Here is a 27,124-nt window from a genome sequence, read left to right as displayed (position 1 = left end):
CTTACATATTTTACTTTTGGGGCCCTGTAGCCGATGTGTGTGTGTGTGTGGATACGGTCATGAGTGATAGAGATTATCAGCAAAAACATAGAAAAATAACCTCATCTTCAAGGCAAACTGGCCTGCACCAATTATAAGATTTTTAGATAAGTGAGAAGATAGCAAGGTTCTTATTTTTCAAAGATAACATTACTATTTGTGTTTGAAGGAACCAGAGAAATATAATTAGTAATGCGTTCTAGTCAACGTGATGGCAAAATACTAATTCAAAACTTCCAAGTTCTACTGGGTCCACTTGGCCGATTAGTATGATCTATTTTTGCAAATGGGGCCCTAAAGTTGCCAAGGTGTTTACTGAGGAAAGCGCATACGTGCACCAAAGTCAAAGGGACTGCCTTCTTCTCCGGGGGCCTGAAGAATTTGAGGTCGTCTCATCATCATTCATCAGCGCTGCGCCGGCCGACCCAAAATCTCTCTCTCTCTCTCTCTCTCTCTCTCTCTCTCACAGGCAGACTCCTTCTCGCCTTCAGATCCAGGAGCTGCCATGCTCATGGTCAGCAGGCGATCGTGCCTGCAAGAGCTGCAGTACTGGGAATATTGGATGCTCGAGTCTTCTTCAATATCTTATGTTAATCGGCGCCCTGGGTTGTGTACCAGATATTCATCGTCATCAGGTTAATCCAACCTAATGGTTTATAAGGACGCAGATCAATAGGCCAAACCCGCTTGCGATAGATCCAATGAATACGACGACAGGATCAGGGCGGATGCCCGATAATAATAGGTCATCGCAATTTTCCCCGGCAGTGATAGCGGTGATCGGGCTGCTGGGGGCGGCATTCCTGCTGGTGAGCTACTACACCATGATGGCCAAGTTCTGCAGCTCCAGGGAAGTCTTCCGTCGCCGGATCCGGCGCCGGATCCTCCACGTCGGAGGTGGAGAAGTCGGTGGTGGACACGTGGACGACCTTGCGGCTGCTAACGTGGTTCACTTGGAGCAGCTGAATGGTCTGGATCAATCCATCATTGAAGCTATCCCTGTATTGAAATATGGGGAATTGCTGGAGAAAGCTAATAATGCAAATACTCCATTACTCCAACATCAGACGACTCTCCGGCTTGATGATACAAACACCAAGGATTATGATATTCATGATGGTGATCGGCCGCTGGACCAATGTGCGGTCTGCCTAAGTGACTTCCAGAGAGACGAATCTGTCCGCCTGCTGCCCTTGTGTCGCCATGCCTTCCATGTCTCCTGCATCGATGTATGGCTGCGATCCCATTCGAATTGCCCCCTCTGCAGATCTAAAATCATCCAGGATATTGTTCAGGATCCCGGTCAACAACCGACTAATAGTCCTGTAACTAGCCCTATGAGGAATAATAATCATGAACCATCGGCCTCTCCAACCCCTTCATTTATTAGTGCCCCTGAAGGGTTAGAGTATGATGCGAATATATTTAATAATAGCAGCCAAGAACCCGCACCAGCAACCACAGCGGCTGTTGAATTCGCTGTAATGGGTAATTATTCTCTCTCTCTCTCTCTCTCTCTGACATTTCATTTAAATTGCCCTTCCCTTGGTATAACACTAATAATAATTGTCTGCAGGACGTGACCGCCGCGGCGCAGGCAAGAGCAGTGCCGATATTGCAATCGCAATCTTGGCGCAGCCTCCGCGAGGAGAGGAGTCGTCTCGTCAAAGAATGGGGAAAAAGTCGATGGGTTTGAGATGCTTCTCTTTCGAACGCCGGCCAGGGAATATGATGGCAGATCATCGTGATTCATGCACCGATCAGCAGAAGATGAGAAGGTCCAGCTCTTTGAGTTCTTCTGCGATGGCATGGATCAACCAGGTGGAGCAGGCCCAGACGAGCATCGACGTCGTACCTTGTAGAAATAGAACGCTGACCCATTCTGATCGAATGAGGAATATGTTCCAGGAAGAGGAATCAACGGGGCCGGCTCCGGAAGCAAGGTTTGTGCATAATTATGTCGATGATAGCGGCAATAACCAGCATCCTCTTCCTCATTCCAGCGCCTCTGCTTCCTCCTCAACAGAAGCGAATCCAAGGCACTATATGTTTAATTCCCGAAGCCTCAGCAACAACATAATCAAGAACGAGGTTAATGGTGGTGGCGCAGCAGAATTAGGATCAGCAGGGCCGGGAAAGAGCAACAATAAAGCAACAGAGTTGGGCTGCGATATGACCGGCAGATCGACAATGTTAATGTCTTTAAAGGGCCTTAGATCTTTATCGGGCGGCCGGCTGTTTGGCTTCAGAGCGAAACAGACCAGCGATCAGATATGGCCTGATCCCCTCTGAGAACCAGAAAAGCAAGCGAATGATGTAAGCCTTTGTGGTGCAAATTTTGAGTCTCCGAGAGGAAAAGTGCTACGCACAGATCCACTATCACCTGATGCCTTGCTGTCTGATCAAATCGTGTAATGCTTCTTTGTAAGGCCCTGTATTTGGGCATTTTGGAAACCTTCTAAACGGATTGTCCTCCTGACTGGAGACCACCAATCCAATTCTAGTATATCATCCTTGTACATACTACATAGGTTCCTGAAAATCTCCTTCTCCAATTGTAGAAACAATGATAGGTGTACGATGGTAAAACTTACGTATATGTGAGATTTTCCCTTTCTCATCACCTTCATCTTGCAAATATGCTGCGCTTTAAAAAATTCTTTCGAATGCCATTTTAAAGTAGCAATAATACTTTCGTTGTTTAGACAATATCAGAATAAAGAATAGTCTTTATGTGGGTGCTATGCATCTAGACTACACAAATATCTTAATATACGAGACAACTTTCTCGTCCTCACATTTCTTCAATTTTGGTGTAGTAAGCACAAGCTATATGGATGATGTTGTTCAACATCCTCTCTCAAACTATGTTGCAACACGGGCCTTGCTTGTTTATCTTTACATTGTTTAAATTACTTAAAAATCAGAAAAAATATAAGTTAAAGTGAATGTCTCATATATATGAAACAAAATATTACAAAATCACTAAATAGCACTTAATGAGGTAATACACCAAGCCTCAACATTGGTTGAACAAGATTCAAACATAAAGTGACATAGCATGGAGATCCCATGCTTCAATCATCAGGTGTACATGTTTGGTATGTGAGTTAGATATCTTGTACATATTGTTACTAATATTGCCTCTAGTCATACGACATAACTGCTATATATAAAGGAGCACCAAATCATTAACTCAGTAAATGTTCGCTTGGTAATCTTTCTATAACTCACGCAAGATGTGTGAATGATGTTATTCGTAGCTATTGAATGTAACATCTCTTGCAACATATTTAATATTGAAGCTAAGAGGTCATTGGCTTTGGAATGCATTTTTCGAAGATGAGCCAAGCCTTATTTGACAATGCCTCATTAGTAATCCAACTTAATGGAGTTGCTTGATGGCCATTTGACATCAATAAGTTAGCCAAGCAAGGCTATCCAATTGCTCCCTTGCTATTGGTAATCATAACTGACCCTCTACTATGGAATTTGGAGCTTTAAGGTTCAACAAGGGGCTTTAAGAGGCCTTTCACTTCCTAGAGGCAAGGAGTTTGTTGGAGAAGAGTGTTTGTATTAAGAGACATGCGCACCTTAGGCAATCCATGATAGTCTAGTAGATTGTGACTAAGTTGATATAAAGAATCTTGTACACATATTAAAACTTCATTACAATAGACTTATCTTGTAGACAAAGCCTTAGTATATTTTACAAAGATAATCCATGTAGTATGTCCTTTGTTAGGAATACTAAAAACACTTCCTAGACTTTTGATGAGGTCACACCATTCATTGAATAAAATACCAAAATCAAGGAATAAAAAGGTTTTGAACGGCTTGTCTATTTGCACTAATGTAGTTTCACGTAATCATATATGACTTTGTTTATTAGTTTCCAAGACACTCTTCACTATCCAAGTCTCCTTAAAGTGGAATATCATACTCTATATATATAATAAACGGTAGATGCAAATAAATATCTTACCCCATATCGAGGAGCAACCAAAATACATATAGACACATATTTCTCCTTGCTTTCTCTTTGTTCACATTTTTCTTTGTGCGCTCTAAATCCATATGCATTACATAATCCCGATACAGATGTGTCTTGGCATCAAGATACAAATAATTATGAGTAAACCACTGATGAGAGTTATTTTTTAGCACCATTATCAAGACAAGGATCCTAAGCAAACAAGGTGTGTAGGATTGCTTGACTGTAGCACTAATAGTAGGTAATAGACCGCTCTGATAAGGTGTTTATGAGGTTAAGGGTTTAGAAGATAGTCTAGATTAGGGCACAAGGGTATATGGGAAAAAGGGTCAAGGGATAGGCAATCAATATGAATAGACTTTGGGGTCTAAAAATAATCCATGGATCTACCTAAAGACACCAGTGTGGTGCTAGAAGAGGCTATTGTCTTAACCACATGAATGTCGCATCCTATTATACAAGTAAGGCAATGATCAAGGCATAGACCTTGGCATACTTGGCAATGAGGCTATGAAGGCTTTATTGGTGTTCTTGGCTCTGTGGAAGGTGCAAGACTTTGCTTGAAGCAACTTCCCAAGAGATCACCCATTCCATAGTTGTCTACACCCAAGTACACTTAACTTCAAGGCACTAACCATCAAGTTAAGCCTTGAAGTTGCTTCAAATAACAAATAAGTTCTTCAAAAGTCTCATTGGGAGGATATTAAGAGCTTTGCAAGGAGCTTTCAACTACCTCTTGGTATACAATGGATGTTGAGTTCTACCACATGGCTCTTGTAACTTTGTGAAGCGTTTCACTGTGAAGACATTATAGGTAAGTGGTAATTCTTCTCTCTCAACTTCAAGAAGCACATCATGTCCTCACCCTTGCATTTATAACGTAATGATACTGTAAACATACATGAGCATGAAACCATGAAGGATTTAGATGATTTAGATGCATTTGAACTATTGGAAAAGGGAGACTTTGGTCCTTTAGCAGCTCACACAATGGCATTAGATAAAAAATTTGTTACTCTCAATCAAAATGTTACATAGATCTTGGAGTTATTAAAGAAATTGGTACAATAACAAGCTTTGAGTATTCAGGGTATGAATCTTGAAGAAGGAGTCACCTCATGGTGCTACTTGATTGTCAATAGGGCTATCTCAAGGCATCAAGTCTTTGGCTCTCTTGGTGTGTATGGGGTTAATAATGTGTTAAAGAATATGAAGCCACATGTTTTTTGAGGAGAGGAATGAGGTCATGATAAGAATGCAATCAATTCTTTTTCACAAAAGTGAAGTGCCTTGCATGAGTTACGTCTTACATAAGATTTTGTTAGAGCCCTTGGGGAATGCCTCACATTTGAGGGCAAGGCCTACAAGTGGTGGATAAGTCTTGATGCCACTACTCATCCCACAACATGGGTAAAGTTGGAGGAAATGTTTTGGAAGGAATTTCTTTTTGAGAATGAAAAGGGTCAAAATTGGCATGCTACCTAAGATAAGTATCCAATGGAGGGTCTAAGATAACTGGAGTATATATCAATATATAAATAAATAATTCTCAAACTTAATGGATTAGATAATTTTCAAAATGTTAGAGGATCCCTTCGGGTGTTGGACATCTACATATGCATTTGCATGTTCAAAAACTACTTCAGCATTAGTAGGGAAGAGAAAGTTCAATGCTACATCCAAAGCGGAGAATCCTAAGAAGCCCAAAGGGACTAGAGGGCCACTCTTAAGAGTCGAGCTTGTGAGAGGGCATAAGGAGAAGTTATGCTTCAATTACTTTAGGTCCTTGCCATGAGAAAAAGGATTGTCCAACACTCAAAGGAAAGTAGCTTAATAAGAACAAGAAAAAAGAAAAAGCAATGCACATGATGTAGATGCTTCTTTGGAATCTTGTTCTAAATATTCCGCTATGCAAGTTAGCCATCAAACGTAGGAGCATGAGTGTTTCGTGACTGCTACATTATGGTAGCCTGAGGGTAGCCCACATTCGGCCCCCAGATCTTGGTCCAAATACATGGTATGATCAATGGATAACGAGTCTGTGTTTTTTTGAATAAGAGGTCAACTCACAACTTCATTAACTATACGTTGGTGAAGAAGCTACATTTACCCCAAGTACTTGGTAGTCATACTTATGTCGTGTCTCTCATGAATGCGGATGACAATGATGTATGGGATACAAAAGCCTATGATGTTGCATTAGAAGAGTAAGTGCATACTATGAAAATAAATTTTCAAGCTATGAACATGACTCAGGTAGATGTGGCTTTCGGCCAAGAATCGTTGTACAATTTGGGTAACTCATTAAAACCTAGTTATTAGCATAACACTATTGCATTTGAGGACAATGGTGTGGATGATTTATTACAAGGTGAGGAGGATGTTTTGTCATCCCCTCTTATATGTACAATTGAACTTCATAATTATTTTGCCAAATTTAATAAAATAGATGATGTCTATTTTTTAAATCTATTGTCTTCCTTTGTTTCTTCATAGAAGTTTTTGTCTTCTATTAATCATGCCACTGATATTTCTTTACTAGACTGCAATGATAAATTAAGTGCATGCTCTCTCTCTTCTCTCTCTTTAAAAGAAAAGTCCTCACTATAGCATTCTCTTACAAACCCTTCTTCTCATTCTCTACCATGCGTTCATAATAAGATGTGCCAACTACTTAACAAGTACAATGATATATTTCCTGCACCTCATTTGTCTCTAGGTTTACCCCTTGAATGTAATGTAACACATAGTATTGATATTTAACTTGGAAGTATATCCATTAGTTTACCACCTTATGGACTTAGTGCTAGTGAATCTAGGAAAGTGGCGAAACAATTGATTGATTACCTCCAATAAGGATTTATTCAACCTAGTTCTTCTCCATGGGTAGGCTTCTCAATATTGTTGGTGAAGAAAAAGAATGTGTCCATGCGCATTTGCATAGACTACCATGGTTTAAATGCAATCACAATTTTAAAAAAGTATCCGCCTCCTTGAGTGGATGAGTTGTTTGATCAAGTTAAAGGAGCATGATACTTTACAAAGATTGACCTAAGGCCAAGGTACCATCAAGTATGAATATGCAAGGAGTATGTATCTCAAATTTTCTTTCTACTGTCTTTTGGCCATTATGAGTTTTTGGTTATGCTATTTGGCCTAACTAATGCTCTTACCAAATTCATGAAACTTATTGAGAGTGTCTTACGTTCATATCTTAGAAAAGTTATTGTTTATTATCTTGATTATATTCTTATTTATAATCATTCTAAAGAAGAACATTGGAAACATCTTCACTTAGTCTTTGAGTTGCTTAGGTGCCACAAAAATTATGTTGAGGAAAGTAAATGTGAATTTTTAAATAGAAGGTCACTACCTTTGCCATATCATATATTTAAAATATATTAGAATGGATTCAAGAAAGATCCAAACTATCTTACAATGGCCATCCTAGAAATCTAGAAGAGTTACAAATATTCTTTGGTTTGGCAAGATTTTATTGTAAGTTTATCAAATATTATAGTAAGATAGCCATTCCTATGACAAATCAATTGAAACATCAAGGTCGCACTTTCTCTTGGGGTGAAGAACAACAATGTAGTTTTGATCAACTTGTAGCTCTTGATAGCACTTCAATACTAGCTATAGTGGATCCACATAATTGTTTGTGGTGGAGACTGATGCTAGTGCCATAGCCATTGGATTAGTGCACCTCCAAAATGATCCACCTTGTGGATTTTGAAAGTGAAATGCTATTTTTGAATGTGGGCTCTACCAATTGTCTATGCTTTAAAAAAATAGCGCCATTATCAAGAGAGTATGAAATGGGTTTACTATAAAAAATAATTTGACAGGAAAAACGACTCAATGGGTTGAATTTTTCCAAGATTTTGATTGCATGTTACATAATCACTCGAGTTGATAAAATGTTGTAGTGGGATGCTCTAAGTAGAATGCTTGAGATTGACACTCTCTCATTTACAATATTGAAGAGTGATCTAGTAGAATCTCTATGAGGTAAATGTGAGCATGATCAGTCTTATAAAAAGGTGTGGAATGTGATTAAAAGAAGGGATCCTCACCAACTCATGCATAAAATGTGAATTCCACATAGATATTCTCTCTTACAATGATGAGCTCAATTGATGGAAGAACTTTACCATTGATTATGGTCATTTATTTCCTTGGACTTAGGCACACATGCAAAATTCCTTACAAGTGTCATGATAGTCCTAGTGCAAGTCATCCAAGGATTAGAAAGGCCTATACCCATGTATGTAGACACTTTTATTGGCCTAAAATACTTATGGATACAGAGAAATATGTTATTCAATGCCAAAAGTGTAAAATTCATAAAACTCACTGCTTGAAGATACTACCAATTATGTTCACGATGCCATTTGGATACTAGTAGATAGACTCACGAAGATGTGTATATTCATTCCAACAACGACAACTATTAAAACTCTTGAATTAGCGTGATTATTTGTGGAGTATATGTATTGGATGTATGGATTGCTAGCCAATATGATAAGCGATCATGATCAAAAGTTCAATAGCCATTTTTGAGAGTTGTATTAAAACGGTAATCCTTTTTAATACAATGCTTAATCTAAGTACAATGGATTACCCTCAAACGAATTGGCAAACCGAGCCAATAAACCAAGATCTTGAAGATATGATATGAGCATATGTAAGCAAAAAACAATCTAATTGAGAAGATTATTTATCCATACTAGAGTTTATTTGCAATAGTGCTAAGCATGCAACTACTGAGTTTAGTCCGTTCATGCTTATGTACAGTTTTTAACCTCAATCACTAGTTACAGTGGGATTAGCCAATGAGAAAATCCAACATATTAAGGTTTTTCTTCAAGATCATTTTGATATGCTAAAAGTAGCATGCTTGAATGCTAAGAAAGTTCAAGAGTGTTATAAGAAATATATAAATGAACATAGACCTATGGGACTTTAAAAAATAAGGTCTATTTATATATTCTAGAACATTTAAGAATTTTGAGGTTTGGAACCGTTCCTAAGTTATCTCCATGATCGTGGTCATTTACAATCCTTTAATGTGTTGGTGAAGTTACATACAAATTCGATCTACCATCCTTTAGTAGAGTCCATCTAGTCTTTCATGTTAGCCAATTGACAAGGAAACTTGGTAATGATGATAGTTTACTAGACCAAGGAAAATTAGTAGAAATTATTGAACCATCAGCTCAACCTTATGAACTAGAACACATCTTGGATTTCCATGAGAATTATACATGTCATTATGTTTGAAAATAAGTTTTGGTCAAGTGAAAAGATAGACATGAAGAAGGCTTTGCTTAGGAGGACATTACTATACTCAAGAAGCAAGTTCCCACTTTTATTTTTGAGGACCAAAACACTTCCAAAAGGGGGGAATAATTTCAAGACAAGGGTCCTAAGTGGAGATAATTTGTAAGTTAGCTCGACCATACCACTAATACTAGGTATTTGACCACTAAGCTAAGGCATTGATACGGTTAAGGGGTCAAGATTTGCTTAAAGTTACCAATGTGGCGTTAAAAGAGGCTAACATATTGAGTGGTTGGGAGGTCAACATAGCTTTTCCTAACTTGTGTGGTTGTTGAAGGGAATGCATCCACGTGTATATGGTAGCATTGTACTTTAAACTAAAGTAAGAGTGAGAGACACAACCCAAATATTATCTAAAATGTTTTCATTTAGCATTTTGTTGATTTTTTATTTCTTGTTTTCTTACAAAGAATAACCAATATTGTTAACTATGGTAGTTGAAAGCATGCACTTCTTGAGACATTAGTTTGTATATTAGTCATCTCTCATGTAATAAAATTTTGAGTTCAACATCTCACATGGACCATATATATTGCATTTGGTACAAAGATGGGAACTCATCTATATTAGAACTCTAAACATGCACTACTTTATCATAAAGGATATGATAGATTAGTATCAAGAGTGCATAGTAATCTTCTATTTTGGATAACTATCACAAATATATATTTAACAACCTATTGAAAGAGTTTCTTTTTATCTATCAATTGTATGACACTACAATGGATCAAGACTGTAGATGACCATATTGACACATTGATTGAAATACTTAAGGGAGTGTTTAATATCATGCCGCTTAAGTATACATTTGAAAACCTAGATCAAAATATGTGTATTTGGCAAAAAATAAGTGTGTATAAATGCATATTTAAACACACAACATGTGCAAATTTCACAAAAATTTAACTAGTTCTTAAATGTGATATATCTAAAATTTTCACATATATTTTTATGGTATAATAAACATTCATAATGTACATAAACCAAGGAGCTACTAGTTGCAGAGATGTGGCTCCAAACACACAAGTCTGTGGAAAATCACACTTGCAGCAAGAAGAATGTGCAGAAGAGGGAGATGAGAGCTTAAAGTACAAGAAAAAAATCTTGCTTACTAAGTTGCTCAAAGTACAACTTGGATACACTCTATCTCACACTTGATAGTGACCCATAGGCTATTTATATAGCCTTTGCCAAGCTAGGATTAGGCTTTTCCCTACCCCTTAAGGCCATTCACATCCATCTACCCTCATATACCCTTGCTTAGGGTGAATACCCATGCCTATATTGTAGCAAAGTCTATAAGAAGAAGTAGCTTCCTAGTGTTTTTAAATGTCCTATCTTGCATGATAATTGGGCATCTTATATACAAAGTAAAGCCACATTTAATTTTTAGAAAGCACATAATAGCATAGTTTAACATAATAAAATGTTGAATGGAAATATGAAACAAAACAAAAATGATTAAGTTTAGCATGTATCGTTATAAGTATACAAAACTCTATAAGAAAACATTTACATCACTTTAAAGCCACCTATCTTGACTACAACTATGGAGCAACCTATACTCTCTTGTGTACATGGATCATATTTCACAAGAGGAGGTGTCATCATCGTCTCCCCCTTGCTCATCACCCTCTTCACCATGCTTTGCATGTCTCCGCACTCCCTTCCTCTATTTTTGCTTCTTATATGTATTGCTGTACTCTAACTAATGTCAAACACATAAACTTAGAAAGGACTAAAATACACTACAAGGGAATGGGGCAATATCAATGGCCATTTGCGATGCAAAAAAGCGGCGTCGTTAAAAGCATCGCTATTAACATTGCTAATTCTAATAGCAATAGCGACGCTAATAGCAACGCTTTTAGCGACACTGGTCTAAGAAAAAGTTTCGAAAACCCGAGTGTGACCTTTGCGGAGAAAACATTTGCGAGAAATAATGAAAGAGAGAGCGAGAGAGCTTAAAGCTTTGAGAGAGAGAGAGAGAGAGAGAGAGAGAGAGAGAGAGAGAGAGAGAGAGGGAGGGAGGGAGGTCATCACCATCGTCACCACCACCATTGCTATACACGAAGAAGAAAGAGAAGTGTGCAAGGGAGAAGGGAGGGAAGGTGCAAAGAGAAGGTACAAAGGGTTTCATCTTTAGGCCTTTGAGGTAGGTACATTGCCCCTTCTTGCTTTATTTTGGTGTTCTCTTGTTTTCTTTTTTCATTTTTCTTTGCAAAGAGATACATGGAAAGAGAGGGAGGGATAAGAATGAAGGGAGAGGAAGAGAGAAAGAGGGAGAGAAAGAAAACAAAGAGAAAGAGGAAGAGAGAAATGAGAGATGAAGGGAGGGAGAGAGGAGGATGAGTGAGAGAAACAACGAGAGAGAGAGAGGGGGGAGAAACAAAGAGAGAGGAAACAAAGAAAGGGAAATAGATAGAGAAAGAGAGGGGGAGAGAAATATAGAGAGTGAGAGGGAAGGAAGAGAGGAGAAAGAGGTAGAAAAGAAGGGTGAGGTAATGAGAGGAAGGTGAGTGAAAAGAAGAGAGAGAGAGAGGGAGAAAGACAAATAGAGAGAAAAAATAGAGAGCGAGAGAGAGAGAGAGAGAGAAATAGGAAAACAATGAGAGTATGAGAGAGAAGGTTAAGAAAGAAGAGTAAAGGAAGAGGGGGGAGAGAGAGATGGGGTGACATTTCTTTCAATATCTTTATTTTTTAAGCTTTTTATTTTCTATCTTTGATTGTCTTTGCAGTGAGATGAGTTGAGTAAGAGTGGGGAGGGAAGGAGGGAGAGAAATAGAGAGAAGAGGGGAGGGGAAGGAAGAGAGAGATTAAGAGAAATAAAAAATGGGAGAGAGAGGGGCTTCATAAAAAAGTATCTAAACTTGAGCATGGCACTTTACAGGTTTGTAAACAAGCAAGAGAGAGAGAGAGAGAGGCCGTTGCGACCACTGCCATCCACGAAGAGGGAGGAGACAAGTGTAAAGGAGAAGAAAGAAACTCGTGAAGGATAAAAAAAAGGAGAGAAGTACGAAGGGATTCTTGTTCAAGCTTTGAGGTAAGTGCATTATCTCTTCTCTCTTTGTTTTTCTCTTTTCTTTACTTCTCTCTTTCTTTTTGTTCATGAAGAGTGTGTAGAGAGAAGAATTGAGAGAGATCAACGTACGCAAGGGAGATTGAGAGAGAGAGAGAGAGAGGCTACTGCCACCGCCAATCAACCACAAAAAGAGAGGGGACAACTGCAAAGAAGAAGGAGGGAACCCGTGAAGGAGAAGAAGAAAAAGGAGAGAAGTGCAAAAGGATTCTTCTTCAAGCTTTAAGATAAGTGCATTCTCTCTTCTCTCTTTGTTTTTCTCTTTTCTTTACTTCTCTCTTTCTTTTCTTGATGAAGAGATGTATAGAGAGAAGAAGGGAGATAGATCAACACAAGGGAGAGAGAGAGAGAGAGAGAGAGAGAGAGAGAGAGGCTGCCACTGCCACTACCATTGCCACCGCATCCACTAAAAGAGAGGGGACAACTACAAAGGAGAAGGAGGGAGCCCGTGAAGGAGAAGGAGGAGAGAAGCGCAAAAGGATTCTTTAGATGCCAAACTTCGAACCAGGGATCTGTACGCCTGTTTTTTCCAAAAAAAAAAGGGCTCTTGGCCACCTAACGAGTACACATGTGAAGTTTTGTCACATTCTGATAAAAGGTTATGGATTTATGATCACACGATGGACAATACGTATGAAGCTGCATCAACCTGGTTTTGGGGTTTAAATGGGTTAAAAGTTCATTATTCTTCTCATTTTCACATCTCACTTTCTTTTCTTCCTTCGTTCTTAGACCCCCAACCTCTGTCTCTTCTCCATATCTTGCCCTCCTCGAACTTGCATGGCAGGCACCAAGCAAGCATGTCCTCATTTCTCGGCCATGGGAATGCCTCATGCCAAAGCCCGCCACTTGGAGCACAAGGTGGAGTCTCCTCTAGTGTAGCAACGGGTGCTTCCCATAGAGCACAATGACCACCAGAGAAGAAGAGCCTACATGATGTACTACATGTACCTTCTATTACCAATAATCTATTGTCGGTTGGACAAATGGCAAAATAGAATTTGCAATAATCTACTGTTGGTTGGATAGATGATTTCAATGGATACACATGGCTGTACATTCAGAAGTATAAGGATGAGCTACTTGATGTCTTCAAGCAAATGGGTTTATAAAGAGAAATGCAAGTCAGATGGTTCATTGGAAAGGTATAAATCTCGGCTGGTTGCAAAGGGATATGCACAACAATAAGGCCTAGATTATGAGGAGACTTTCAGCTCGGTTGCCAAGATGCAAATGATGAGAATAGTCATTGCATTAGCGGCTTCGAAGGGCTGAAAATTATGGAAGATGGATGTCAAAAATGCACTCCTGAATGGTGACTTTCTTGAATAGGTATATATGGAGCAGCATGAGGGTTATGTACACAACCTGAGGTGTATGTGGATGCCGGCTAGCAACCCCGTCTATCATGCTAGATCCAAACACATAGAGGTTCATTACAATTTCATCAGAGAAATGGTGCTTGCAAGACAGATTGATCTACTTTAAGTGAAGATAGAAGACCATGTAGTAGATATCTTTACCAAATCACTTGGTAAAGAGAAATTCGTTCGTTTCAGGGATCTACTTGGAGTACAGTAACTAGTTTGAGCTCAAGAAATGGAGTTTGAGAAGGGGGAGGATGAGCTTGCTTCTTTTGATCTTAAAACACATCCATCCATTGAGATTGAGGGTGAAGACAAGAAAGAGGAGATAGAAGATGACTTAGACATAGGTAAAAACAAGAAGGAAAAAGTAGAGCTTAGAGACACTACCACTCCCTATATAAGTGTTTCTGGCTCCAACACCATGGTATAACTCTTAGAAATGTCCAAATGCTCCCCCAAAAATACTTGAACAAGTTTGGAATAAGCTAGAGTGAGCAGAATATCAATGGGACGTATTCATACCTCAAGGTCCTGACTATAATGAAAGCTTGAAGTGAAGCTCTTCTTCTTGGGCCTAACAAGTGATAAAAAACTTCCTTGAGTAATACTTTTTGAATTGATTATATCTAGCTTTTGCAATCACAAGCTCTTTTTCTTCTCAGGCCTAAGCAAGTGATGAAAAAGCTCATTGCGAAATACCTTTTCAAATTGATTATATCTGATACACAATTTTTAGACATTAGGTGTAGGTGACATTGGCAAATGAATTATGCAAGAATATTTAGTGCATATAGCTAGAATGGTGGCAGGGCTGCATGCCGTGCCACCTAATTTTTTCCCCCTCTGTAATCGTTGCTATTTGTGTCGAAAATTTACTCTACAACCGTCGCTATTAGCGTTGCTAACCTAATTAGCGACGCTAATAGCGACACAGATAGTGACGCTAATAGAGACGCTAATAGCGATGCTAATAGAGACACTAATAGTGATGAATAATTCCATCGCTTTAAACGTCGCTATTGGGTCTATATGTTGTAGTGGTATTCCATTTTGAACATTAAAAGAAACATGGTAATACACTTTACTAACCATATTATCTTTCCACAATTTCTCATTGATGGCACCTCCTCATATAAGTGCATCCATATGTTGAGTGATTGTGATGATGCTTTTATAAGTAGTCTCATGGGCAACTTGGATTTCAATCCATAATGTTAAGTTTCAAAATTAAAAATTAGCGATAAAATAGAAAAACCAATCAAAAATTTAAGCACAAGAAGAAAACTTAAGATAAAATGTGAATACTTACAAACTCTGCCTCCCATGTATCGACACCTCTTGATTCAAAATATGATAGTCCAAATCACTCCATTTGGACTTGTTACACCTCCCTCTCTTGTGGGCTAAATATAATATGATGCACCCTTTTTTATTCTTCACTTGACCATGTGCACACCTCATCGTAGGTACAAGATTCAAGCCTTGTTCTACTCTTTTCTTTCTTTCCACTACTTTGAAACTTCTCATGCACATAACTTAGAGCTTAGCTTGGTCTTGGTTGAAGAAGTACCTAAAGCAATCTCTATAGTTAGCATTTACTATGCTTCTCATGCAACTTTCAAGTTGCTATCCCTTATAGTCTTGGAAGACCCCACCCTTAATAATTAATTCATGTAGCAGATGCATGGTCTACATTCTTCATGTTTGGCTTTAGTTGGCCTTTCTTCATGTGGTTGGGCTTGTGATGAAGAGGGGCTATGATCACTCACACCAAAATAAATTTCCAAATAAATCTTCCCTAGCATGACCTTTTAATTTGTGCTTGTGTCAATGGCTACTCCAACTCTCATGTGACCACTCTCACAGATGTAGACATGGTGGCAATTCTATCTGGAGACTATGAGGCTATTTGTGGCTACATGGTAAACTCATACATCTCAACTACAAGAAGGGGATGCTCCAAAAACTCATTAACAAAATGACATGTATTTCTCATGCACTGCATTCTCTCTCTCAATGTCAATGTTAAGATCTTTGAGATGACAATCCCATCCACATCACATTTGTAATAAGGCAATCAAATACACCTACAAGAGCATATGACATCATAACTAGTGGCACGACATTGTGTACACACATGCATAGGTTATAGATATAGATAGTACATATAGATAGACTACACATACATGTAGAGATACTATACACACATATATATATGTATGCACTACACATATGCATAAGTAAGTGTATACATATGTGTATGTATATGCACATATTCTATGCATAGTTTGTGTGCATACACATAGGACATTACACACATATGCAAAGACACATATGCTATATACACATGCATAAGTAACACATAGACAACCCTTACCCACTATATCAACACAATAAGAAATTAGCAACAATGAATACAAGAAATCGAACCAAACATCAAAAGGAATATAGGTAGCCATATGTCCAGTGTTGTGCTAACTTTGCCTCTTCTTTCTCCTCTCCTCTTCTCGAAGCAAGTCCATTGAATACAAACCTAACTCCAAGTCTCAATCCTAAATTCATAACAAGATGGTTCAATTAGAAAAATATAAAAACTAAAATAAAAGGATGCAAAAATTTGAATATTGGAAAATTACATCATAGCACATTCAAGTTTATGGTGTATTCTAGACTACAAAGCTTATGGAGTGTAAAAACATTGTAAATCACATTTAAGCGCACAACAGATCCCATGTTAAACAAGAACATAGAACATTTAAGACCACATGAGAGCTCACATTAAGTATGCAAAATAACTCATCTATACATGAATTCTAGCAACAAGAAGCTTATTTTCTAAACCATTAATAAACCACAGGTGAACAAAGATTCACAATGTCAAAGCAAAAATACTCTATATCTTTGAGATGAAAGCAAGTGACCTCTAAATACTCCACAAATCAATAACTTGAAGGCCTTTCATCATAGCTCTGTGTGTGTGTGTGTGTGTGTGTGTGTGTGTGTGTGTGTTCTTTCCTTTATTTCCATTTTGAGGAAAAAGCTTATGGATTCTTGCATCCATTGAGAAAAGAGACAAAGGACTATTTAAGAATGTATTCTTTTTTAATTCTCTACTTTGTGGAGATGAACCATACAAAACATTATAGAGAGATTGTGATGATTATTGTTTTAAAAATAAAATTACTTTTTCACCTTTGTAATAGTGTTCTTGGATAAAAATAGAATAGCCACTTTTTAGTTCAAAGCAACACAAGTTAGTCATGCTATGTTTACAAACCTCCAAAGTGCTTGAATTATGTTTATATTCCACCCTTGATAAAGGAAAGTACTTATTAATGAATGAGTTTCCAAGGGTAGAATTTCATGGAGAACTGAATAAAATCAACTATTTTCATGAGGAAACATAACAAGGTTATTCCTACATTACTGATATACCATTAATATTACCTATATATGCATCACTTCACTACGTTGGGTCAAGTTCATGCACTTCTAAGTGTAATCCAGTAATTCTATTCATTTCACATGGAATACATGTATTTTAAACATCTATATTATTTGTGTCTTGATTATCTTGTTAATGGACATCAAATTCATTAACGACATAGATATGTGAAAAATGCATGATAGTTTGAATTGTATTGATAGGTCCTTAATAGGTTTGGTTTATAGTCCCATTTAGAGATTTTATATATTAAAATCTCTTATGTAACTACGTTGTCTCTTAAACATAGCATCTTATTCATGTCTATCTATTATGAATATACTATGCATAAATATTTTATACTAAAAAAGTAACTGCTTATAGTTGCCATAAGTCTATTCTAGCTCTCATATTGTATCTATGGCTACATCTAATAATATTTACAATGTGCCTTTACACAACTAAGGTATAATCTCTATTTAAAGAATTATTGAAACCTCATACCATAGCTTAATCTTCCATACTCATGAAAATTATAAGAAAGCAAGAAAGCATGAACATGTAAAAAAGCAAGAGAGTGCATGAAACTAACATGAGGTCCAATCTCTCCCCATGCATTGAGAGGGGTCTCCTCAATGTATGTATTTAATGATTTGATCAAATAGCCCTCTTCACAAAATAAATCCAAGATTTTTTCTTTCTTCTTTACACTAAAATTCTTGACTCTTTTTGTAATAAATAATATAATTATTATCTAAATAATTTACTTTGCCAAAAATAATCAATAAATAATGTAAGAACCATCATAAAAGTAAATACATCATTATCATGCCTTAACAAATAAGTAAATTCTATGACATATACATAAATACATGTGAGTAATCCATAATGAGTTTATGTTTAGCCCAACACCACCATATGCATATCCCCACCTGTCTCTATAGATCAATTGAGTCTAATAATAAATACGTTAGTGTGAGAATGATTATAAAGAAATCATTTTTTACAACATTAAAATATAAATGATCAAACATTGATTGTTAGGAAAATAAATAGTCAAAGGATACTCCAAAGACACAAAACTAATAACATCCCACATCACATAAAGTAGAGCTCTCTAGCTAATACTGATGCCAGGAGGCATATTCCACGGTGGATTCTGTGAGGTTTTACGGTGGATTCCGTAAACTTAGATGACCGGGGCTCATACGCAAAGAGGATTCTTTGTGCGAGAAGTTGATGGGGACGCCTGTCCTTTTCGGGCGTTTCATTAATTTAGTGTGTACATGGGTGACCATAGCGGGTGATTCCGCAAAATGCATATTAAATTAATAAACTTTTATGAGTTTAGAGTGCGCACTCGTAATAAATTAAGGTTAGGATTTATTTCTAATCAGTTGATTTATTTATGTAGCTGAAGACTGCTAGGTATTCACTTTTGTTGGTTTAATTGTATTATTTTACTAACGATTGTGAATGCTTCAGTTGATGTGTAGAGATAGCAGCAGTGGCGGAGGAAAGCATTGGAGTCTAGCGGGTTTTCGACTCTTGGACTAGATTTTGATAGGCGCCACGCCTATATTTTGTTATGTCTATTGAGACATCGATTATTTATTATTGTTTTGTATGCGCTTATGCGCCTGGATATGTTATTTCTATTTGGACATTGAGATTGGGCGTGCCAGACACTATGGGCACCGTCCATTAGCTTTATTTTCCTATTTTTGTAGAAAGCAAACTCAAAAGCTAAAAAGCTTGTCATATTTTTGTAATTGGGCTATTATTGAGCATGAAGATTGGAAATATACATAAAATACATGCTTTGTGAAGCGCTCACACAAGGCATGGGGGAGATTGAACCCAATTTGTCTCTTGCCTCTTGTCGTGCATGCTTTTACATGGTTTTTTGTGCAAAAAGGTAGAGTACTTTATTCTTGGGGACCTTCCGGGATTCACCACGTGAGCTATCTGCGACCGATCTGCGCACCAGTGGTATCAGAGCGGAGTAGAGATCAAGAGCTTCCAATCGCTACCAATCTCGGGTGAAGGCGGAGCTCCAGGAACAAACGGACTCTACAGTCAATCTCGTCGCGAACCGTCAATACAGGCAGACTTCTGGCGATCAAGAACCCCTGTTTCCACTGTCAGATCGCGAAGGACCAAGCTCTGCAGGTGGAGGACCACGCAATCATCTCCATCAACAAGTCGTTGAAAACCAGTGAGAAAGCTCTTAATCCTCTTCACTAAAAGCTTAATTACAAAGCTTTAAGAGCTTAAAAGAAGCTTAAGCTTCTCAAAATCATCTCGAAGTATCAGAAGACCTCCCCGAAAATCTCGTGTGGCCAAAAAACGGCCCCCCCCCCTCACGAAAAAAAATGGCGGCCTGTTTAGTCCACCATTAAGCTTAAGCTTAATTCCTTAAGCTAAATCACACAACTCTCTGCAAGTTACACAGGTCCGACAAGTTCTCAAACTCTGGGTCTCGCACTTCTGAAGTCAAGTTCCGCAAGTCGACGGTAATCAAGTTCTGCAAGTCGGCCTAAGTCCAGCAAGTCAACAACTCTGCAAGTTTGCTAAGTCTGCAACTCTGCAAGTCAAACTAAATCAGAACTGACTAGTGTTTAAAACTCATAGAAGACTTGTTCGTATGCAAAAACTCTGAGCTGGAAAGTTGTTCACAGCAAGGTGTTCTACCTATCTACAAGTTCCTTGAAGTACTTTCAGCAAACGGAGACAGAAATATCGCAGAATTTCTGAAAATTGAAGAAGGAAATACCCAAAAATACATAGCCTTGTAACCCCAAATTTGAGCTACGCTCATCCCGCTAACTAATTTTGAGTGAGAAAGGTTTGCTGAGTTTTACAGGATGACTACCCCACATATGGATGATCCTATGGCTGAAGACGACCTACCCGAGCCTACCATGGAACAAAAGCTGGATCTAATCATGCTACAATTGGAAGAAGAGCGAAGAGCTAGACAAGCCTTGCAAGCGCAATTGACAAAGCTACAAGGAGTGTCCACTGATAAAGAAGAACCTCAAGTTGAAGATTTGATTCGACGTACCATCGATGCCACTCTTGAAGCACAAACCATTCGCAAGGAATCCAAGATAAGTAAACGAAGTTTCAAGTTCCGCACTTTCAATGGCATAAGAGAAGGAAAGACTGTTTTATCATTCATTAGCCAGTTTGATGACTATTTCTATGAGGAAACTTATCCCGAAAAAGATAAAATCAAGTGTGTTACTAATCATCTGATAGACAGAGCATCACTTTGGTGGACTGTAGTCTGCAAGAGCATAGAATGTCCTGCTACTTGGGAAGATTTCAAGAAGAAGTTCATGCAAAATTTTCTTCCACCACAATTTCATGAGAAGGCTATCAAACAATGGGATCTACTTCAACAGCGAGATCGTGAGCCTATTCCACAGTATACAGAGCGTTTTTGGAATGCACTCCTACAGTTACGCATGCTTGAAGACGTACCAGAGACGACACATAAGCGGAAGTATATGTTTGGACTTCTTGGACATTACTATGCTGAAGTGAACATGTTCAAGCCTGCTACCCTTGAAGACGCCATCTCCTTAGCTCACGACACTGAAGATAAGTTATGCGGAAGAGATCGACGACCACAGCCATTCCAAGCCAACGGTAATTATGGATCTAAACAATTCAATTCCAATTTCAGAAGGTTTAATCCAGGTCGTTTCTCATCACCATCTTTCCGCAAGAATTGGCCTAAACCACATGCATTACCATCCACTATCAATTCAAATCCAAAGCCTATTCCACAAGCAAATCCACATATACCCAGACTCCCAGCCATCGCAAATAATGTGACCAAAGCTAAGCCAATAGTATGCTACAAGTGTCACCAACCAGGGCATCTCGCAGCAAATTGTCATTCAAAGAAGCCATCAACACATATCAACTACCTTAGAGCCATGGACGAAGAAGAGCATGAGGATATGCCAGATTTCACTGAAGAAGAGGATGATATTACTATACTTCCGACACTTTACCAGGTATGCCTACTTCACATTCATTGTTGACTATGAAATGTATGGTGCATGGAAAGGAAAGAACTATATTGCATGATGACGGTAGTACCCATGACTTTATTTCAGCAAAATTGGTAAATGAATTAAAATTGCATACTGTACCTACGCATTATCGCATAAAAGCTGGATTTTTAGGCACTAGGTACAATGGCACACAAGAAGTTCAAGATTTAGAAATTCAAATTGGTCCATATATTGAAAGAAGAAATTTCTTAGTTGTCCCATTACAGTCAAGCGACATTATTCTAGGAATGCCATGGAGACACCAACATAATCCCAATATAGATTATTCCACACACACAATGAATATTAATTTTCAATGAAAATCTATTACATTATTTGGTATGCATGCATCTCATATTTTTCCACTGCTTTCGCATACTCAAGCAAAACGTGCACTACGCAAGAATACTAAATCATATCTCATTTGGGTGAATGAATTGCATGCAAAGGAAAATCATCTGCACCCTAGGCATAAAGAATTTCTTGCATATTTTAAGGACTGTTTTGCAGAAGACCTACCACCAGGTTTACCTCCATCATGTCCAGAAGACCATAAGATTGACCTAATACCTGGCACACAACCACCTTGCAAAGCCCCATATAGGCACAATCAAATAGAGAAAAAAGAAATCCAGAGTCAAGTTGAAGAATTACTAAATAGAGGCTTAATTCGACCTAGCAGTTCTCCATTCGGTGCACCTATGCTCTTAGTCAAGAAAAAGAATAATACTTATCGTATGTGTATTGACTACCGAGCATTAAATAAGATCACTGTAAAGAATAGGTATCCTATACCTAGAGTTGACGACCTTATGGACAAACTGCAAGGATCTTCTATATTTAGTAAAATTGACCTTAAGTCTGGATATCATCAGGTGAGGCTAGATAGATCCGACATATTTAAGACTGCATTCAGGACACAGTTTGGCCATTACGAATTCTTAGTCATGCCATTCGGATTAACTAATGCACTTGCTACTTTCAGTAGAATGATGAACCGTATTTTTCTGAAATATCAGTATTGTGTGATTGTTTTCTTTGATGATATTTTAGTGTTCAGTCAAAGTGAAAAAGAGCATTATGAGCATTTATCATTAGTTTTTCAATTACTGAAAGAAAATCAATTGTTTGCAAATCCTGAAAAGAGTGAATTCTTTAAGACAGAAATAGAATATCTAGGTCATATTGTATCAAAAGAAGGAATTAAAGTTGATCATAAGAAAATTGATGCAATATTGCATTGGCCTGTTCCTAAAAATGTACATGAATTACGCTCATTCCTTGGTCTTGCTAGTTTCTATAGGAAGTTTGTACGTAATTTCTCATTACTTGCTTTACCATTAACCAAACTTCTTAAGAAAGGAATTGTTTATCAATGGACTGAAAATCAGCAGAAATCCTTTGATTTACTGAAACGTGCATTAACCAATGCCCCTGTTTTACAATTGCCTGACTTTAATAGACCATTCTTTCTAGTTGTGACCGATGCTAGCGGATCAGGAATAGGAGCCGTATTAATGCAAGACAACCATCCAATAGCATATTTTAGTTCTAAGCTGAAACCCTCTAAGCTTAAATATTCCACTTATGACAAAGAACTCTTAGCAGTTGTACAAGCATTAAAACAATGGAAGCATTATTTAATGGGTTCAGAATTCATGATAAAGACTGACCAGCAAAGCATTAGACATCTACTTAGCCAACCCCAAATTTCTGACCGTCATATCAAATGGGCTTCATTCATTCAAAGTTTCCATCCTATCATTCAATACCAACCTGGAAAAGAAAATGTAGTTGCCGATGCATTGAGTAGAAGACCTGCAATTCATAATATTTCCATCATATCTTTTGATTCTTTGATTGCTATGAAAGACACATATCACCAGGATATTACTTTTCATTCTGATTGGCAAAAATTAGTTCAAAATAATTTCATTCCTGTTGATTCATTGTCATATAATGATGGATTTATGTTCTTTGAAAAGAGACTGTGTGTTACTATTCCATTCCGATCTTTTGTTTTGAATGAAATTCATTGTCCCCCATATCAAGGTCATAGAGGTATCATTTCTACATTACGCATGTTAACTGAAGATTTTTATTGGCCACATATGGATGCAGATGTATCTAATTTCGTTTTTGAATGTTTGATTTGTCAAAGAATAAAGAGACATCATGGTAAACAGTATGGATTATTAATGCCTTTGTCTATTCCATCTAAACCTTGGGAACATATTTCTATGGATTTCATTACTGGTTTACCAAATACTAAATCTAACCATGACATGATTTGGACAATTGTAGATAGATTTAGTAAGCAAGCATATTTCATTGCATGTAAGAAAACTTTAACGGCATCACAAGCATCACAGTTATTTGCATCACAGTTATTTTTGAAAACTGTTTTTACTAACCATGGATTGCCAAAAGTGATTATTTCAGATCGAGATTCTAGATTTTGTAATAATTTTTGGATTACACTGTTTGCAAATCTAGGCACAAAGATTGATTTTTCATCTGCATTTCATCCAGAAACAAATGGACAAACAGAAGCCACAAATAGCACTATTTTAGATCTTTTACGTGCCTACACTATCTCTAAACCTCAGACATGGGATACTCATTTACATTTATTACAGTTTGCTTACAATAATACACCGCACACATCTACAAAGAAAGCACATTTTGAAGTTATTTATGGATATAGATTATCTACACCTGTTGCATCTTTGTCTAATAGAATTCAGAGTGCTGATGATATTGCTGTTATGCATAACACAATTTTTGATGAAGTAAAGGATATGATTGCTAAAGCCCAACAATTATATACCAATCAAGCCAACAAGAAAAGACAAGCTATGAATTTCAAAGTTGATGATTATGTTTGGCTTAGAATAGAAAAGCGTAGACTGCAAAGTGTAGATAGACATCCAGTTGTCAAATTAGCTCCTAGATTCTACGGACCATTTAGAATCATTCATAAGATTAATGACAATGCTTTCAAGTTAGAACTGCCATCTCATTGAAGAATTCATAATACATTTCATATTAGTTTATTGAGACCATTTAGAGGCCAATTACCTATCCACCCTGTCTATGAAAACCCACCTTTACTAGAAGAAGAGACTGAAATACTTGAACCAGAAGCCATTATAGACACTGACTACATGACCACTAGAACTGGCCGAAGGTATTCTAGATATCTAGTGAAATTTAAGAACCATCCTGTAGAGGAAGCACAATGGATGCACGCTAGAGACTTAAATGCTTTCCCCACTCTGTTAGCTCCACATTGAGCTAATAGCAATTGAGGTCAATTGCTATCCCACCCCGAGGGTATGATGCCAGGAGGCATATTCCACGGTGGATTCCGTGAGGTTTTACGGTGGATTCCGTAAACTTAGATGACCGGGGCTCATACGCAAAGAGGATTCTTTGTGCGAGAAGTTGATGGGGACGCCTGTCCTTTTCGGGCGTTTCATTAATTTAGTGTGTACATGGGTGATTCCATAGCGGGTGATTCTGCAAAATGCATATTAAATTAATAAACGTTTATGAGTTTAGAGTGCGCACTCGTAATAAATTAAGGTTAGGATTTATTTCTAATCAGTTGATTTATTTATGTAGCTGAAGACTGCTAGGTATTCACTTTTTTCGGTTTAATTGTATTATTTTACTAACGATTGTGAATGCTTCAGTTGATGTGTAGAGATAGCAGCAGTGGCGGAGGAAAGCATTGGAGTCTAGCGGGTTTTTGACTCTTGGACTAGATTTTGATAGGCGCCATGCCTATATTTTGTTATGTCTATTGAGACATCGATTATTTATTATTATTTTATATGCGCTTATGCGCCTGGATATGTTATTTCTATTTGGACATTGAGATTGGGCGTGCCAGACACTATGGGCACCGTCCATTAGCTTTATTTTCCTATTTTTGTAGAAAGCAAACTCAAAAGCTAAAAAGCTTGTCATATTTTTGTAATTGGGCTATTATTGAGCATGAAGATTGGAAATATACATAAAATACATGCTTTGTGAAGCGCTCACACAAGGCATGGGGGAGATTGAACCCAATTTGTCTCTTGCCTCTTGTCGTGCATGCTTTTACATGGTTTTTTGTGCAAAAAGATAGAGTACTTTGTTCTTGGGGACCTTCTGGGATTCCCCACGTGAGCTATCTGCGACCGATCTGCGCACCAAATACATACATCACATGGCCAATAAATATGCCTCCTATGGGTTATATGCCTCTTATGGGCCAATAAACGCATGTAATGGGTTGAATAATGTGTCTCTTATGGAACAATAAGTAAATACCTCATTCCTCTCCCATAGGGTTAATATAATAATTAGAGTATGTTCTAAGCACTATTGTTGGAGGAGAACCTAGGACAAATATCATATAAATGAATATCTTGATATGTTTACTACACTCGGTGTATTCAGATATATGTTATATTATATAAACACATAAATAAACTTTTTAAATCAATAACTACATCAATTTAACAATGTTAAATTGATTAAAATATCACAGTATTACTTTTAAAGAAAATACACAAAATAAGTACAAATATATAATCCATTCCAAACACATTTCAAAAGTTGTTAATCATGTAGAAAGAGCACTTCTACCAAAAATCGGTAAAAACAAGTTGGAGAGATTACATACCTCAAGGTATTTATGGCTTTGAAAAATGAAGTAATGTGATAATTTATCTCTATTAATATGGAAAAAAACTTATTGAGACAAGCCTTTAAAGAGGAAACCTACACACTAAGGGTAATGTTCTCAAATGCTAGCAAGTTTGCATTCTTGAGAAATCAATTCACATTATTCTCTTCTCTATACTACTCCTTTTAGAAAGCTCATGTCACTTCCTCATGATCATTTGAAGTTTCTTGTGTTGTTGGCTAGTATCATTGAGTGTGTTTATATAGTTCTCCCAAATAGCCCATTATGTTGGGAATTATGCACCTAATATCCACTGAGACTCAAGATAGGATCTTATTATTTCAAGAGCCTCAACCACATATGGAGAGAGAGAGAGAGAGAGAGAGAGAGAGAGAGAGAGAGAGAGAGAGAGAGAGAGAGAGAGAGAGAGAGAAGAGATGGGGCAAGAAGAAAAGGGGGGGAGAGAGAAGAAAATAAAAGGAGATCAGAGAAAAGAAGATGGATAATATGAACAAAGAGAGAGAGAGAGAGAGAGAGAGAGAGAGAGAGAGAGAGAGAGAGAGAGAGAGAGAAGAAAAATGGGCAAAGAGGAGGGAGAGAAGAAAAATGGGCAAAGAGGAGGGAGAGAAGAAAAGAAGAGGGACAAAGAGAGAGAGTGGTGCACAGATCGGATGTCGTAAGCGTGCGTAGTGAGTGTCAGAAGGTCCCCAAGAACAAAAGAACTCTACTTTTTGCACACAAATCAATGTAGAAGACTTGCACGACATGAACAAGAGACCAATTGGGTGCAATCTCCTCCCATGCCTTGTATGAGCACTCCACAAAGCATGTATTTTATGTATTAATCATCTTCAAGCTCAAATAATAGCCCAAATTACAAAATAGCACGCTTTAGCTTTTGAGTTTACTTTTGTGTCGAATACGAATAAAGCTAATGGGCGCCCAAGAATACAATGTCCAAAATAAATATCTAAATCGTGCGTCCATGAGCATACAAAAATAATAAATAAATATCAAATGCCTTGATAAATAGGCGTAATAAAATATAGGCGCCATGCCTAAGGTATGCGCCCATCAAAATATTGATGATAACTCGAATACACGCTATTCTCCAATGCTTTCCACTG

General features: G+C 37.6%; 1 protein-coding gene across 1 annotated transcript; it reads left to right on the top strand.

Moving 5' to 3' along the window:
- Positions 1-421: 421 nt before the first annotated feature.
- Positions 422-2,726, top strand: LOC148018745 (uncharacterized). Its single transcript, XM_087701654.1, has 2 exons — positions 422-1,527; positions 1,616-2,726. The coding sequence occupies exons 1-2, from the start codon at positions 741-743 to the stop codon at positions 2,329-2,331; spliced, it is 1,503 nt and encodes a 500-aa protein (XP_087557780.1). The 5' UTR covers positions 422-740; the 3' UTR covers positions 2,332-2,726.
- The last annotated feature ends 24,398 nt before the right edge of the window (positions 2,727-27,124 follow it).

Source organism: Lygodium microphyllum, chromosome 20 (genome assembly GCF_053477565.2).
Source record: "Lygodium microphyllum isolate KBCC chromosome 20, Lygodium_microphyllum_v1.1.10, whole genome shotgun sequence".
Classification (NCBI taxonomy): domain Eukaryota; kingdom Viridiplantae; phylum Streptophyta; class Polypodiopsida; order Schizaeales; family Lygodiaceae; genus Lygodium; species Lygodium microphyllum.
This window is presented reverse-complemented; position numbering and strand designations above follow the sequence as displayed.

Coding starts and splice junctions, on each gene's coding strand:
- LOC148018745 (XM_087701654.1), top strand. CDS start 741: ATGAATACGACGACAGGATCAGGGCGGATGCCCGATAATAATAGGTCA. Junction 1,528..1,615: donor TGTTGAATTCGCTGTAATGG/GTAATTATTCTC, acceptor AATTGTCTGCAG/GACGTGACCGCCGCGGCGCA.